Raw genomic sequence first — 16,578 nt, 5'->3', positions numbered from 1 at the left:
ATTGTGACATTTTGTTACTGTAGGAATAGTTTGTGCCATCCCTTTTTACTACAATTTGTTTATGGTCTCTCTGTCTATAGCATTTTCTCTTCCTTCCTTCCATATTATCAAGCGCTTGGCACAAGCAGTAAAAGTTCAAAGAGAAGGAATAAACAGTACCCTCCTAACAAATGTACAGTTACAAATTTTGCAAAAGCTGGAATACAACACACATACCAAGAAGAGAAAAGGATTCATGACATTGCTTCTATTGCTGTAAATAAGCAAATACTAAAACCATTTCAGTATTAAATGTAGAAACAATACTTACCATTCTGTTTAAAAATGGATAGACAGAGTTTGGTCAAGCTTTTAGGAACAGGTCCCATCTCAACAGACTGGTGCCAAAGTTGTGGAAGTCACCTGCCATCTAGATAAGCTGATGGGCTGTGCTGAGGAGAAGGCAGCTGTCATGGTCTATATTGGCAGCAGTGACATTGTAATGTAACCAGTCAGTCCTGGAAGCCAGATTTAGATGTCTAGGACTCCTCAAGTGGTTTTCTTAAAAATTCTACCATTTCTACTTACAGGCCAGCTAGACAGGCAGAACTCAATGTGTGGATGAGTCAGTGCTGCCCAGCAGAGGAGCTTAGGTCTGTTAGGCAAGGGAAACTTCTGAGGCAAACTGAAGAGGGGTGGACTCTTATATAGGATGAAATAATAAAATAATGATTAATCATAATAAATAATAAACATGTGGCAGAGTGGCTTTTAAACTAATCCCTAGGAGAAAGACAGGAGGTCCCAGGCAGCATCTAGTTTGGTAGGTTATAGATGTCTCAAAAAATATTGTAAGAGATTAACAAAATGTCAGCTTTTATACTGTGTCTGCCCAATGAGGGCTATTCAGATGGGCTGCTGAGGTGCCCCCTTGCCCAGAGACAACTTCACAAAAGACTTACCAGTTCTGATTGTCTTTTAAAAAGTGCTATCCCATCCTCTTACACTCAACGTGATCAGCTCCGATGAGTTTGTAATCCAGTCAACCTCAACATGATCCCTACATGCTTACTGCATCTCTATAACGGAAGTATCCCTAAAGGCAACGTTAGCGTTCAACCTAAGCAAAAGGTCACATTTGCAAATGGAAGGGGAGAATAAGGATAAGCAGATTCCTGACAAGCGTTATCCTGTAGTGATCTTATATCCTTGAGTGGCTGCTGTATTGGATTTCCCTCCTTCATAATTCTGAACTGAGGTGGGCTTGGCCTGTTGCAGCAGGGCTGTTCTTCAGTGTGTATATTGGCCTGCAGATTCTGCATTTGGACTCTGATATACATTTGTATTGGGAAGAAAACACGTGGTACCTGAAGTGCTTCTAGTTTCTTCAGATACCTTCATAGCCATAATAGTTTAAGCCTAGGTTTTGTTACTCTTCTACAAACCTTAAAATGAGTAGCAAACATGAAACACTTTTATGATGTACAGAAGGTTTGTTGAGAGAGAGAGAGGGAGAGAAGAGGAAGCGGAAGCAGGAAGAATGGTGTTTCTGTTTTTCATTGATAAAAGAAATAGAGTATGCTTAAAAAAAGCATAGTAAAGGAAAAACCAAAATGATTTACAAAAAAAAATAGCATATTTGGATGTTTAGCCTAGAAAAAGACACTTGGAAGCACTTTCTACAAATATATATGATGCTGAGAAACCAAACAGAGATAAATTTTTCTCCTTCCTCAATACTAGAAATCAGTCTTGTCGTGAATTCAGAACAAATAAAAGGAAATGCATCATACATGGCACATAGTTAAAATAAATATAGGTAGGTAGCTTTAAAGGGGGATTAGACAGATTAATGAAGGATAAATTTGTGAGTGGTCATAATGGATCTTGCTGCCTCCAAGATCAGATGCAGCATACTGTGAATACTAGTTGTGGGGAAACAGCTGTGCAAGGAAACTATGTTGTCTTTTAAGTCCAAGATCCTGGACTTCATAATCCCTGCCAGTTCACACCAGCGGCCTTCCTTGTATTTTTAATGTGGTGGGGTAGGAAAGCTGCTATTTTTTCCATGGTTTAAAATTATATTCAGAAGATTCAGCAAAATGCATGGAGAAGTATGTCATTTTAATTCTAATGAATCCAGATTACTTTTATGAATATCCGTTGCCTGCGTAAGGCGCAAAAGTATTATTCTGCTTTAAAGTGACTTAAAATACCGTAACAGACTTTATTTATGCATACTTTATCCTACACTCTCATTGAATATTGACATCCTTACAGAAACTACTTGCAAACTGTTTTATGTTGATGGGTTTCCATTAAAAAATACACTAACAGCACTGATGTATTTTGAAGAGTATGCCAGCAGCTATTTTGTAGTAAGCCATTATTGATTGGTGCTGACTGGAGCTAGCTTTGAACCAGCAATTTTTGGGAAGTGAAAAGCTTTATCTCTTGTTACTAGTCCCTTGAGCCACCAATTTGTAAGAGCAGGAATCTCCTTTGACAGCTTTAAGGTAAATTTAATCAATAGGCAATCTTAGATCTCATTATTTTAGGAGGTAATATTTAACTGTTGAATGGATGCTGGTTAGGATTTTCTTTAGTTGATTCGTGAGATTTCCATATTACATTCCATCATTTAAGTTTTATAGAAGGATAGTAATGCCATGCTCACTTTTATACATCATTAAGATGTTGAATATATTAAATAATATTAAGCAGTTTTCCAGAGCAGTTTGGCTTTAAAACGGGTTGCTTAAACTTTTCTTCTTTTTAACTAGATTTCTTTAAAAAATATATAAAATGAGATGCTGTTTTCTACATTAATTGGCTTGATTGATAAATGTGATCTTTGTGCATGGCTGATTACCTGATCCCTCATCTCTTGAATTAACATACAGATGGGAACTGAGCTGTCTTCGCTTGTCTTTGGATGTCGCAACACAGTTTCTGGCAATTTAACTGTATCAGAATACAGACATAATTCATATATAACGATAGATACTTAAAAAGTTTTGTTTTAATCAAATGTTTGAAAGTAACAGCTGCGACACCAGCATTCAGTTGTTGCCTGTAAACTCAGGCACCCCAAGTTTGGCGTGGAGATGAAGACCACAGTCAGATCTAAGAGAACTTCTAAACTACTAAACAGTGAATCATCTTCCCATTCAGTGGAAGATGATTCTATTTCAGACAAAATCTACTACTTTGTGGATTTCTGAGAACCGCCCGCCCAACCAGTTTTGTTTTATCTGGATTGAGTTTCAGTTTATTTATCCAGATTCAGTTCCTGACTAATTCTAGAGAGCCACTTGCAGGTCTTAATTATTACATCTGAATCTGATGAAAAGGTGGAGTAGAACATTTTTCTTTTGCTGGTTATAACTTCTCTCATAATTTCAGCTGATCTCTCTCTCCCCAGTTTCATGTAGATCCTGTTAATGGCGTATGGGCGTTAGATAGAACCATGTGGGACTTCTAGTATGGTTAAGGAGCCAATAGTAATCCTATAACACCAAAGGTAAAGATGCCCTCAAGTTGAATTTGACTTCTAGGGACTTCATGGTTTCATCCATCTTATTTTGGCAATATCATGGAAGTGACTTGCTGCTGCCTTCTTCTGGGATTTTTTCAACTTTCCAGGTTAGCCTGTATCCCTGGAATTCTCTAGTGGTCTCCCATCCAAGTCCTAACTGTGTTTGACATAGTGTAGTTTCTGAGTCCATACAAGGTTCCTTCCGCAAATTAAGGCTCAATCATGTTGTACTCTATCAGGTTGGGAGCTTTTGCATATTGAAATGCCATTGTTTTAACTGATATAGGTCAGCACTTCTGGATGTTGTAGTGCAAAACTAGGACAGAACAAAGGAATGTAGGCTTCTGTTTCTTATTTTAGTTGCTTCCAAAGAGGCAGTGTTACTCATTCCTGGTGAGTAAGAAAGCAACAATTTGTAACTGGTGTACAGAGTATATTATAGTTACTTATGTATTTGTTCGTTAGTTAGATTTACAGGTAATCCTTGGTTAGTGACTGTTCGTGGTTACGATGGTGATGAAAAAGTAACTTTGTGATCAATCCTTGCATTTATGACCTTTGCAGGTCTGTAAAGCAAAGGAAAGCTGAAGTAAGATTGTAAACACAGTTGCAGTTTCACTTAGCAACACTCTGCTTAATGACTGAGTTGCAGGTCCCAATTGTGGTTGCTAAACAAGGGCTACCTGTATATTCCTGTAGTTGCTCATGGCAGTATACTTTGCACTATGAGAGGTTATAACTAGACCAAAGTCACAGAAAGTGATTCCAAGTGAGTTGACTTTAGTCCAGGCCTGGACAAGAAAAAACCTCATGTAGCCCACCAAGCAACTTCATGTGGCCCACTGGAATTTAAAAACAACAACAAAAACCCTCAGATTCACTGCTGCCAAGTGTTGGCACTGCCAGGAAGAATCCATCCCCACATCCCACAGACACACTGCCAAACACCTCCAGGCGTCACATCCAGCACCAGCTCCAGGGCTACTGCTGCTCCAGTAGCCGTCAAACTGCTAATCAGCGCACTGGGTATTCCTTTGTGGCCCATGGGTATTTTTAATTTATCAGTGTGATGTGGCCCTTTCCCCTCTGTGAGTTGTGCAGGACTACTTTAGCCCGTTTATTCTCAGGTCTAGATGGCACCTTAACCATTGCACTGTAAAGATGTAACACGAAAGAAGGCCGTTTATTTAGCTCAGCTTTTGGAATGACTTTGCTTGCATTTCTTCTTTTTCCATCCAATAACTTTAAATGAGTGAGTCCCCCTTTCTTGGGGGAGATGGATGGTAATAGAAGTTTGATAAATAAATAAACTAAATATGCTTTTTTTTCCCCTGCAGCTACTTTAGCCAATCTGATGGACAGAACCTATGAAAAAAAACTACCTGTCAGCTCTTTAACTTTATCTCGGGTAAGAATGTGACATTCAATGTGGATCAAGCAAAAATAATCAGTACAAAATCATCTTCTTGATATTTTTAACTAGTATTTAATTTAATTGCTAAATGTACAGTACTGTGCAAAAGTTTTAGGCAGGTGTGAAAAAATGCTGTAAAGTAAGAATGCTTTCAAAAATACAGTATATTTTGTAATCATTTCATTAAGCGTACATAGATAGCTATTTAAGGCCTTGGGAGAACTAGTTATCTACTTTGACTTGGTATGACTTGTCTTCTTTCTAATCTCTATTGTCTCATATATTGCAGAGATGGCCTTCCTTGGATGTGCAGTAAGGCTTTATAGAGCAAGCTTTGTTCTCTAAATCCTATAATTATGATTATTGTGCAAAGAACTGCCAGTGTATAAGAGTCATATTCATCAAGGCAATGTCAGCCTTACCAGGTAGACCAGACAGGAAACACAAACAGATAGCTAATTCTACTTTATTGTAAGGCTATGTTAACAGAATCTTGCAAGTCTGAAAGTACAAATCTCCCGCTATCTCCTTTACCCCCGAGAAACTAGGGAGGATCTTTTCTGAGCCTCTTGCCCTGCCTACTATCCAGCTGTGGACTATGCTGTCTCTTATCTGACCATTCCCTAGGCAGCAGCTCTGGGCCCAGTCTCCCACATACCATTACAGGCAATTCCTAAATTGATGTTTTTCCCTAAAGGATAAACTTGTGGAAAATTAAGTCTTATTGGGCCAGAAGTGATATGTAATTATGAATTATTTGTGTAGTGTTTAGTATGGTAACAGCATGAGCAGTTATGGGTGAGCCACAATATGCCCATATAACACTTCTGCTACATGAATTGCATTGGTTATCAGTAGGCTTCTGGGTACAATTCAAGGTGCCAGTTGTCCTCTACAAAGCTCTACATGGCATGGGGCCAAGTTATATGAGTGATGATTTGAGAATCATCTCCTAATGATTCTGCTTGTTCCATAAGTTTGGAAGGAGTTGGTATATTCTGGATCCCATCCATTAAGCAATGCTTCGATTGGCAATGTCATCTGATGGGGCCCAGGAGACATCCTTTCTACAGTACGGTGTCTGCCCTCTGGAGCATTATCCTTTCAGAGATTCAAATAGTCTTGACCCTGCTTTCCTTTAAATGTGCCTTGAAAACCTGACTCTGTCCCCAGGCTTTGAGCTAGAGTAGGATATAGGCTTCCTATGTGAGGGGGGTTGTAGGTTTTTAATGTTCCACTGGTAAGACTGTCTTCTTTTTTTATTTGTAGTAGTTGCTCTATGCAAGGGACGCGGTGGCGCTGCGGGTTAAACCGCTGAGCTGTCGATCGGAAGGTCGGCGGTTCGAAACCGCGCGGCGGGGTGAGCTCCCGTTGCTCGTCCCAGCTTCTGCACACCAAGCAGTTCGAAAACATGCAAATGTGAGTAGATTAATTGGTACCGCTTCGGCGGGAAGGTAACGGCGTTCCGTGAGTCATGCTGGCCACATGACCCGGAAGTGTCCTATGGACAACGCTGGCTCCAAGGCTTTGAAACGGAGATGAGCACCGCCCCCTAGAGTCGGACTCGACTGGACTTTACGTCAAGGGAAACCTTTACCTTTACCTTTAGTTGCTCTATACTTTTGTTTTTAATTCTGTACACCACCCAAAATTGTTGATGAGTTGGGCAACCTTAGAAATACGAATTATAAATAAATAAAAAATGAATGGATATTAGTTAATATAGTAATGACACAATCTTCTGTTGTGCATTTGATATTGCTTTTCAGTTTCATCCTCTAGCGGGTTACAGCTCCGTCGAATATCCTGTGGTAGCTTCTCTCCCAGAATTTCCATCCAGTATGGGTTCCATACTGGAAAGGCTGTCTGAATGTCTTGTAAAATAGAGCTGTGCAGGCTTTGAAAATAATTAGCTTATTTAATGAGGTGTCCCTAATTCAAATTTAGAATTAATTAAGACCAGCCATCTTGATTGATAAAGTATCATAGCTGTGAGTGCTGTCCTCACTTAATTGCAGCCTTCCCTACTTGGGTACTATCCAAAAATGTGAATTTCAATTCCCAGCATTCTTCAGCAAGTATGGACATTGCTGAGAATTCTGTAAGTTGAAGTCCACACATCTGGAGTGAGCCATAGTTAGGGAAAGATACTTCATTATATTCTGAGGAATGTGTAGAAAGGAAGAGGCTTTCACTTGCCTAATGCCAGGTCTGTACTGTATGGACCTTTCACACTCAAGCAAATGCTGTGATGGGTTGGCTTCTGCATTCAGGAGCTAAGGCAGAATCCTATGTCACTAGGTGGTGTCCTTGCTGAAATAGACATCTTTATCAGGGATTCTATTTCTCAAGAATTGCAAAGAAGGCAGAATTCCATCATATATGATGTTCAAATGGCATTGCGGTGGTGATAGGAGAGGCTATGTCTGGTACAGATTTAAAGGTTCATATCTTTTTATGTTTTCTTATATACAGTTTTGTGCAGGGTCTCCTAGATTCCCCAGCTTTTTCTCCTCATTTATAATTTTAGAAAGGAGTAAAGATAATTGTCCTGGAAGAAAATTATTAATGCTTATAATTCCATCATTGTGGATGATGGTTTCCAGTGGGACCATATACATTTTGCATTAAAAAAAAACAAGATATATGCCAAGGTAATAGCTTTGTATTGAAAAGCTGATTTGTATAAATTACAATATATTCTGAAAAATAGCTCATTTTGTTTCTGTAATTTAATTTTTTTCCTTGGGAAAAGGTCAGTGCATGTTATGCAACAAATCCCATCTTTCAGTCACATCCTTCCTTCTGTCTCCTGAGATTTTGCTACTTGTTTCTCACACTTTTAAAGTCTGTCTTCTTAGCCTAGAATTTTTTTTTTAGACAGCAGAATTAATGAATATAGAATCATCCTTTATTCCAATTAAATTATTTGGGTGTCATATTTATGTAGCCAAACTGTGTACCAGAAGATATCAGCAATTTTTTTTTTCCAAGTGAAGGCATTTCCATAAGCAGCACAATAAAATCTGAGTATCTTCAGTGGTAGAGGAATGATTACTGATTGCCAAGAACAAGAAACTCAGAAAACCATCTGCGAGAGGAAATACAATAAAATGTTCAGAAAACTGGCACAGAAGTATTTTATTGTGTACCAACTTGTTCCATTTAGTGTTTGCTTCTAGATAAGCCAGTCCTAAATCCACAATTCCTGGGTGTTCCTGAATTTGTTCCTAATAGTACTGTCATATTAATAATATGGATGATGATGATGCTAATAATAATACCATATATACTTGAAAGGAACATGATCCTGATTTTAAGACTATTTCCTCATCATAAAAAGGAAGATTAAACATAAAAAATCATCTACCCTCATTACCATAATTTCAGTGTACCTGAAACTTCCTTTTAAAGACAAATTGGGGAAAATACATAGTTTTCCTTTCAGGTAAGGGTAATAGTTGCTAATCAGGTACAAGTGCTATATTGATAATTTTATCTGTATGCCAAGTTAAAGTGATTCTTTGTATACTGCAGTTATGACTGACCATGCAATGTTCAGCAATATTTGGGTGACTGTTTGATTTACCTGGAAGGGTCATCTCTAAACTATTTTTTCCCTTAGTTTATAGATAACATTTCTTCACGTGAGCATGTGGATCAAACTGAATATTATCTATACAAGTAAGCAACCCTTTTAATTTTATAACAAAATCATATATTTTCATTGCATACTTGGTTTTTAGCTCTTGGTTACAATTAGTTAAATCAAACATTGCTTGAAAATCAACTCCTGATCATCAGCCTGGATATCATTGATGTCCAAGGACCCACAATGCACTCATCACCAGTCTGTTAGAAAGTGTAATTTGCTCCAGTAAAAACATGAAATCAGGGGGAGAACCTTCTCATTGTGGTGATTTCAGAATGGGAGAATGGCAGTGGTCCTCTCTTAAGCAACACTGAGCCTAGGCATTTAAAGAACCATGAGTGTAGTGGAAGCCAAGCATTCATGCCCCAGAGTAATGCTAGTTCTCAAGGCTTATCAGATTGGTAGAAGTTCCTGTCACTGCTCTCTGGAATATGGCAAGAAAAAAAATTGGCTGGCTACCAAAGCTGGCTGAGATATACTGACTGTTGTTAGTAACAGGAGTCTGTCCGAAGTGTCATATTCCTTCAGCTGTTTCTTCCAACCTTTTGGCTCATTTATTACTTAATGTATTGTGTGGCATATTTGCCAAATGTGCAGCGACTGATGTTGCAGTTTGATGTGACAAAGTTGAGCATGAATGTGGCAAGTATTAAGAGAGCCAGTGTGACATAGTGTTTAAGGTATTGGACTAAATCTGGGGAGACCCAGCTTCAAATCTACTCTTGTCCATGGGTGCTCATTAGATATGAATTTTTCAGGGCTTATAAGCTGCTCCAATCACAAACAACTCTGAGCATCATCCATCCCAACATTCTTTCTGTCTCTCTCTTTTATTGTAACAGATTTTAAAAGTGCAACCAAGAAAAAAGAGAAGTAAAAGAAATAAGGGAGCAAAAAAAAGAAAAAAGATTTACAAGCTGTATAAAAATGAATAAGAATGTGCAAAAAAAAAGGTGAACATATATTAATTTAGCACTTTAAAACCATTAAAATCAAATCAATAATCAGTAATCAGCCAAAGAAATAAGAATCATCAATCAGAATAAAGAAGAGTTTCTTTCTAATCTGGGAAAGCCTGTCTTTATTAGAACAAATCAGGCAAAATCTAATATTTTAAGAGCCGTATGTTAAAAAAAAAATCCCAACTTCAGCTGTTGTACATCTGAATTCAGTATCAGCCTTGTTTAAAAATACAGTGTATTTTTAAATTATATTGATGTGTATCCCATAGCTTAGTCTGCCATTCTTCTACAGAAGGAATTATATGTAATTTCCAATAATGAAGAATCCCAACAGCTGCTATCATATGCAAAGCCCACTCTGTATACTTTATAGGACTATAAGGCTTAGTAATGCTTAAGAACAGCTGGCAAATAAGAAAAATTAATACTTGTTTCATTCTAAGTCAAATCATTTTCAAGAATCGTTGAGCTTTATGACATTGCCACCAAATGTGCAAAAAGATCCAACATGGTTATTGCATTTCCATCAGTTTTTGAATAATGAGCTCTAATGAGCATCCTCAAGGTTCCAGCCATGGCAGCATCCCTGCAGTCATGCAGAGAAGGTTGTATGCTGGTTATCCATACCCATATTTCTGGGTTGAGCAGTGGGTTCTTGAAGAGCAGAGCAAGAGAAACTCCTGTCTCATGAGCATAGGTCCTCTTGTGTAAGACTGAATTTCCCCCATGCTTCTCTGAGAGATTTTGTTTTAATTCTTTCCAAGTGTTAAAGCCAAATGTAAATCTCTCCACTGAAATTACATTTGCATGGTTAAAAAGACAAGAATATTATTTTTGCAAATATTGCATCTGGTTACTTCTGAGTTACAATAAAAATGTTTAAATTTGGAAATCTATGTTTAGATTTGAAATGAAATCCCTATTTTAAATTAAGAATTCCAAATGATTTGATTAATGCATTACAGTGGAGTCCTTTCTACCAAGGAATAGTTGTTGGTGCTCAGGAACAATCAACCAGTTTTGGTACCATCTCTGTAATACCTTTGTCTGCTTACGGATACTGTGGCAGAGACCCTCACAGACAGAGAGGTGGGGAACTGACAGGGAGTACCAGGAAGCAAATACTGGGTTCTCCAAAGATGTCGAAATAAGCATGTAATGTAATGTAAGCATTCAGGGTCGGGGGTTGTCATCAAAACCAGACTCTTTGGAGTGTCAGCATTCCAAACCGAGAATTCAAAGTAATTTCTCCAAATAAAATAGATGGGTTAGTAGATGGGTCTGGCAGAAGTAGATGGGTCTGGCAGCTGTAGCTTGAGGCATGTTCTCCTCCCACACCAACAGTCTCAGTGGGCCTTCCAGCCTCAGCTGTGAGCATATAGGCGATTCCTTACTTGGGAAGTCTCTGGCCCCTTCCTTTCCTCTAAGTAAAGCTTTTCAATATGCAGAAGCAGCTCTATTCTGTGCCTGGAAAGTGAGCTGAGCACCAGCCAGGCAGCATAAAAGGGTGGGGGAGTCTGTTTATACAGGCCGGATAAGGGTAATTCCAGCAGGCACTTCTTCCAGAGGTTTTTCTCTGTCACCCTCTGCTATTTACCATCTCCCTCAACCTTCTTCCCCAACTCCATCATTTGCCCTTCCTTCAGAGCATCCTTTATGCTCAGCAAGCACGAAGTCTGCAGGCACTTACAGTCAGGGGCTGTGGCTTACTCATGAGGAGGCTGGTGTTTTCTCTTCACCACAGATGCTATATTTCTGTATCAACTCCCCCGCCCTTTTTTTTTTTTTTTTTGCTTTTCTCCTTTGCTTGCTTATTCACTCTTTTTTTCATATGATTAATTTAAAGAAAACAATAAACCATGACTGGGTAATCAAAGATTCAGCACTAAAGTCCTCAGAGACCACCTCCATCTGCATATCTTCTCAGCATCAGAAACATTTAATTATTGCTTCATTATTAGCTAGCTTGCTTATGTAGTAACAGCTGGTAAATGAAATTTAGAAGTTATAGAAAGGTCAGCAGTAGCTGAAAATTACAGATGGCAGCCAAGATGGTATGGTAAACAGGTCTGGCAATCTGCCTGCAACATATATTGGGAGGTGGTTGTGATTTTAACATATGCAGATACAGAAATACTATATAGGTGATCTGTGCATATCCTATTTTTTTTAAAAGATCATTTTTTATTTTCCATTTGTGATGCCTGTAATGTCATGAGGAAATTTAGGATTTTGTAGCTACCCTCCTGCATTACTGCACATGAATTGACAGGAGGTACAGGATGGTTCTGATGGGCACAAAATCATATTAGATTAATGCATGCTGGCTGAAGAATTCTGGGAATTGAAGTTCACACAGCTTAAAGTTGCTGATGTTGAGAAACACCAGATATGTGAAATGGCTGTGGCAAAATGTCAGGGTCTTGTACGGAAGAGTTTGTGAGGCAACCCCAGAAGGATATCTCATTATCCATTACATCCAGTGTTTTGGCACTGTGCCTGCTTGGAAGAGTAAGTAAAGCAAGCACAACAGCAACTGGCAAAAATGGAAACATTTTAAAAATGTGAATGAGAACCTGTGATCTGCCCAGCCATCCTAGGAATAATATTTCATTTTAGTTTCCCCATCTATTTATGGTCAAAGGCCCAAACCCCCTATATGTAATGAATTTAAAGAGAGAGAATAAATAAAAGGGACATTCATGGGAGGTGTCAAAAAAGTCAAGCTGGCATCCATGACCACACGATCAAGGCCCGACCTCTTTTTATGTGTGTCACATATGATACGCAATAAAGAGGTAGGGTTTCAATCACACTGTTGACTTTTTGACATCCTCCCAATGCCCCTGAATAAAAGACAATATAGAATGCAAACAATTAGTACAATAACATATCAAGAATCAAATATATCTTCCAAGTTAGTGATTCTAGAATTAAACCCAAAGTTAATGCCAATCCTAACCAACCATATCTAGCAATTGTCCTGGATGGTTCTGCGGACAGGTCTGCTAGTCTGCATTTGCTTTATCTGGCTAGGCCAAGCAATTAATTAACAGGCCATGATTCCTTTTCATCATTTAGTTCCAGTACAGCTCTTCATTTGGATAGAAATAATATTATTTCATTATTATTATTAGGATAAGGAAACAATTCATTATAATTATTTCCTTACTGTAACTGACTGTTATCTGACTTTCTCTTTGGCTTTTTAGTTATTTGGGACAGGGCTCTTAATGTTTTCTCTGTATAATCCTTATACTTGTGAATAATATTCTTAGTATGGCAACGTTGAGATACTATCTTGGCTTAGGCAGGGGGTTGGACTAGAAGACCTCCAAGATCCTTTCCAATCTTATGATTCTATGATTCTTTAACTTGGAGTTCAGATACTACTTTTTGCAGGTTAGAAAGTACTACAACTTTCTCAATGGTAATTAAAAAATTAATGCAAGTAGTTTGCTTCTTTCATTTAGGTTCAAAAGGAAAAAATGCACAGTGAGTCGCATTCCAAAGAAAAATACTGAAATATGTTTCTCAGATTTATATAACACAGTATGATATTTATGAAATTCACTTTTTCACCTTTGCATCTAATGGCTGTTCAGTTAAAATGGTTGTGAAGTGTAAGAAAGACAGGATAAAAAAATGTTCCTTGTATTGCAGTGCCCATAAATGGGAGTGGTGTTGGGGAGACGTATGAGGATTGTGACTTTGATTTTTCATGGGGGATGATCTAATTGAATGGTGGCCTGCTGTTCTTCAGCAAAAAGTTGCCAGCTGAACTATGGCTATTTCTTTGAATCTTAAGCTTCTGTGATTCTTGCCTTATTTCCCTCCCCCCCCGCAAAATCCCCCTGAAAAATGGGAACAATAATGGAAGCTGCCTTATACTCAGTCAGATCCTATGACCATTCTGCAGGACTGAGCAGCATTTGGAAGGTCAAGGACTGGCTGCCAGGAGGGCACCATGGGAGGCATCTGGTCACTGTCATATCACCTGAAAGTATGGGGCTCATGGATTTGGGGGGGGGGTGCTTAGGGTGGAAATGGAAACAGGTGGCATCTAGGAAATAACCCCCAACTTTACCCTTTAAAGCCCCCAACTATTATGCTATCAACTTGATCTGAGGGTTCTGGAGGGGCACGTGCTGATTTGGCTAGAAGGTTTGATACTCCCCTCCTGAGCCTAAGTTAAGTCTTGGCACTTTTAATTTCAAAATATTTAGTTGGACCTCAGTGAGGGAAAAAAAGATTATGTTTACCACTCTTGCTGCCAAAGGCCATGACTGATATTCAGTGATTAAATTCATTCAATCCAGCTCTTTTCTAAGAGATTCCATTCTGTTCCAAAACTCCTACTTTAAAAAAAAAAATAATAATAGCAAATTTTATTAGGTTTCAAGAGAAGAATAAAAACTACAAAAAACTACAAAGAAAGAAAAAAAACTAAAAAAGTGTGGAAATGTGAGAATTTTTTTTCAAATTTACAAAAAGATGTGGCTTCTGACTTTTAACAGCAGGGATATACAAAAATTTCCATAATCAATTTCTTACTCTATATTAAGCCAAAACACCACATTATTTCTATAAGTCATTCCACTTTAACACATAATAAAAATCACTAAGTACAGTTACTCCCCCCCCCTTATATTAAAATAAAGAAAAAAAGTTCATATAAACCTCCTAAACATCTTTCTCTCCTCCAAAAGATAAAAATATTTAATTATTCCCTTTCTACCACTATTCTATACATTTCTATCTACTATAAGAATCAAATTAAAAAGCACGTCAGTTGTCTGCTATTATACTTAATAGTACAGATGAACATTCTTATCCCACTTCAAAATAAACCAGAGCATTTACATATCCCCACAAAGCACATAGAGCTTTCCTCTTGAAAGAATCAAACAGCCCAGCTGCCCCCCTCAAAAATTCCAGGTTCTTTTCATGGCATTCCACCAGGAGATCAATTTTACTTATAGCTTGCAGATCACTGTATCCCTTAGATGTCTCCAACTCCATTATCCAATCTTCATCCAGGCATCTCGATAACAATCCCAATGTCACTCTTAAAAGAAACATTTCTATCGCTGTTGAATTCCTCAGTTTCATCCACCACATCCCCAACCTGATGGCACATTTTGGATCTCATATTTTCCACAATGTCCTGGATATCTTGCGTAAAAGTTTGATAGAAGTCAGAAGAAATCTGTTTAAAATCCTGGTGAAACTCAGAAAGAATCTGTTTGAAATCCTCCATGTCTCACGCAGTAGATTATGGCACCCCCTAGGAGCTTAACCAGCTAAAGTCGAAGATATGGAAGAGTTCCAAAGTGTGTTTACATAAAGTGAGAGTGAGATAGCAGACAGTTCTCAAGGGAGAGTGAAAACAGAAAGCTGATGGTTCAAATCAGCTGATTCAACGTGTAGGAAAATGCTAATATCTTCAAATTTAATACAAAAATAATAACAGGAAGACAATTGTTTACTCTCAATCTTTGGAATTTCCTTTAGAAGGAAAATGAAATCCAAAACTTAAAAAAAAAAATTTTTTTTAAAGTAATCCCAGAGATAGCGTAACCACCAAGAGAACCAACTTCTCGCTGTAGAAAACCTCACTTGGGTACATATACTTTAAAAAAAAATACAAATTGGTGATTTAGAAATGGTGTGGCCAGTCTTAGTGTCCCTTTAAGGCTACAGCGCAGCTAGAAAGTGATGAAGTCCCTGCCTCCCAGCTGGCTCTTACCAGTTGAGTGTGAAATGCTGTTTGCCATCTTCTGGCTGCAAGCAGCCATTCGGAAGACCGATGGGATGATTTCCAGGTATTCTCCTTGATCCAGAGAACGTTTCTGGGCTTCAGGAAAACCTGCCTGAGTCTGAAAAAAATTACCGTGTTGTCAGCTCCACCTGCTGAACCAGAAGGCACAGCCGTTCAGTCTGCCATTCCCACCAGAAGCCCAAAACTCCTACATTTTTGTCCATCCAGAAAACTTCCCACTGTAGTATAGCGCAAATACTGCAGCTATTTTCTTCCTCCTTGTGCTCAGAAAGTTATCCACCTTTTTTACTCTCCTTTTCATTCACTACTCTCTTCTTCTCATAGGCAGATTGCTTTCTTTCTTTCTTTTTTTCATTGTGAAAGGGGATCACTCTGTGGTGTTAATCTTAAACCACAGGAAAAAAAATTGTCAGTGGCTTTAATAAGCAAAGAAGGCAGATGGAGCTAATTGTACAACAATTTATAGTTAGAGTCATTACACCTCTTGGGTACAATCTAAGCAGAAAAACATGGCTCAGTACAATAAGGCTTTTAAAATTAATTACATATTCATGATATGTCAGCAATGTGACTGTCGTGGCGAACTGCAGCACAGCTTGGTGGTAGCCATCTTGGGTGCCTCATTAATCAGAGAGGCTGATTTGGATAACATATTCATGCTGGGTTTCCAAGAGAGAGCTGTTCTTTCCCCTCCTTTGTGCCCCCCTGTGTGGGAAGTCAAACATCACAAGCTCTGGGTCCATGTGTTCTTAAACTGTGTTTGAAATGTAAGAGTATGCCATGAATTGTCAACAATATGTGTTTTTAATACATGGCTGTCATTTATTTTTCTTGACATTTCATCCCCTCCATTACATTTCTGACATTTTTCAATTGATGCTATGCCAGGGGCAGGCATACATTGCAGAATATGGTTGTCATAGTGAAGAATTAGGAGACCAAATGGCTAGAAATGAAGAGTACAGCAGCAGCTGCCTGCCTCACATTAATGGAGAGGGAATGGTAAAAATTGCACTAACATGGTTTAAACCTTGGCTGTATTTTGGATTGATGGCAATGTCATCTCTCTCCTATTTTGTTTCAGTGCCAAAGAGTAGTAGCAGTAGTTGTTGTCTGTGAAACACCTAAAGTTTTCTAGGTGCTGTGCAGTTTTTTCAAAACAGTGGCTGATGCCAGCCAGTTTCAACTGTAAATAATACAAGGAATGAAATGGAATGAACCCAGCAACCCAGCACATTGAGCCCCTTCATA

The 16,578-nt window shown here is 38.4% G+C and overlaps 1 protein-coding gene across 1 annotated transcript in view; it reads left to right on the top strand.

Moving 5' to 3' along the window:
• Window positions 1-16,578, top strand: part of MRPS27 (mitochondrial ribosomal protein S27) — a 56,056-nt gene that overhangs the window by 6,594 nt on the left and 32,884 nt on the right. The window contains exons 3-4 of the mRNA XM_063295498.1: window positions 4,855-4,925; window positions 8,557-8,615. Coding sequence (XP_063151568.1) covers window positions 4,855-4,925; window positions 8,557-8,615 — 130 coding nt within the window. The remainder of the gene's footprint in view (window positions 1-4,854; window positions 4,926-8,556; window positions 8,616-16,578) is intronic.

The sequence above is a fragment of the Candoia aspera genome, chromosome 2 (assembly GCF_035149785.1).
Source record: "Candoia aspera isolate rCanAsp1 chromosome 2, rCanAsp1.hap2, whole genome shotgun sequence".
NCBI lineage: Eukaryota > Metazoa > Chordata > Lepidosauria > Squamata > Boidae > Candoia > Candoia aspera.
The sequence above is the reverse complement of the archived record's forward strand: the minus strand, read 5'-3'. Positions and strand labels throughout refer to the sequence as shown.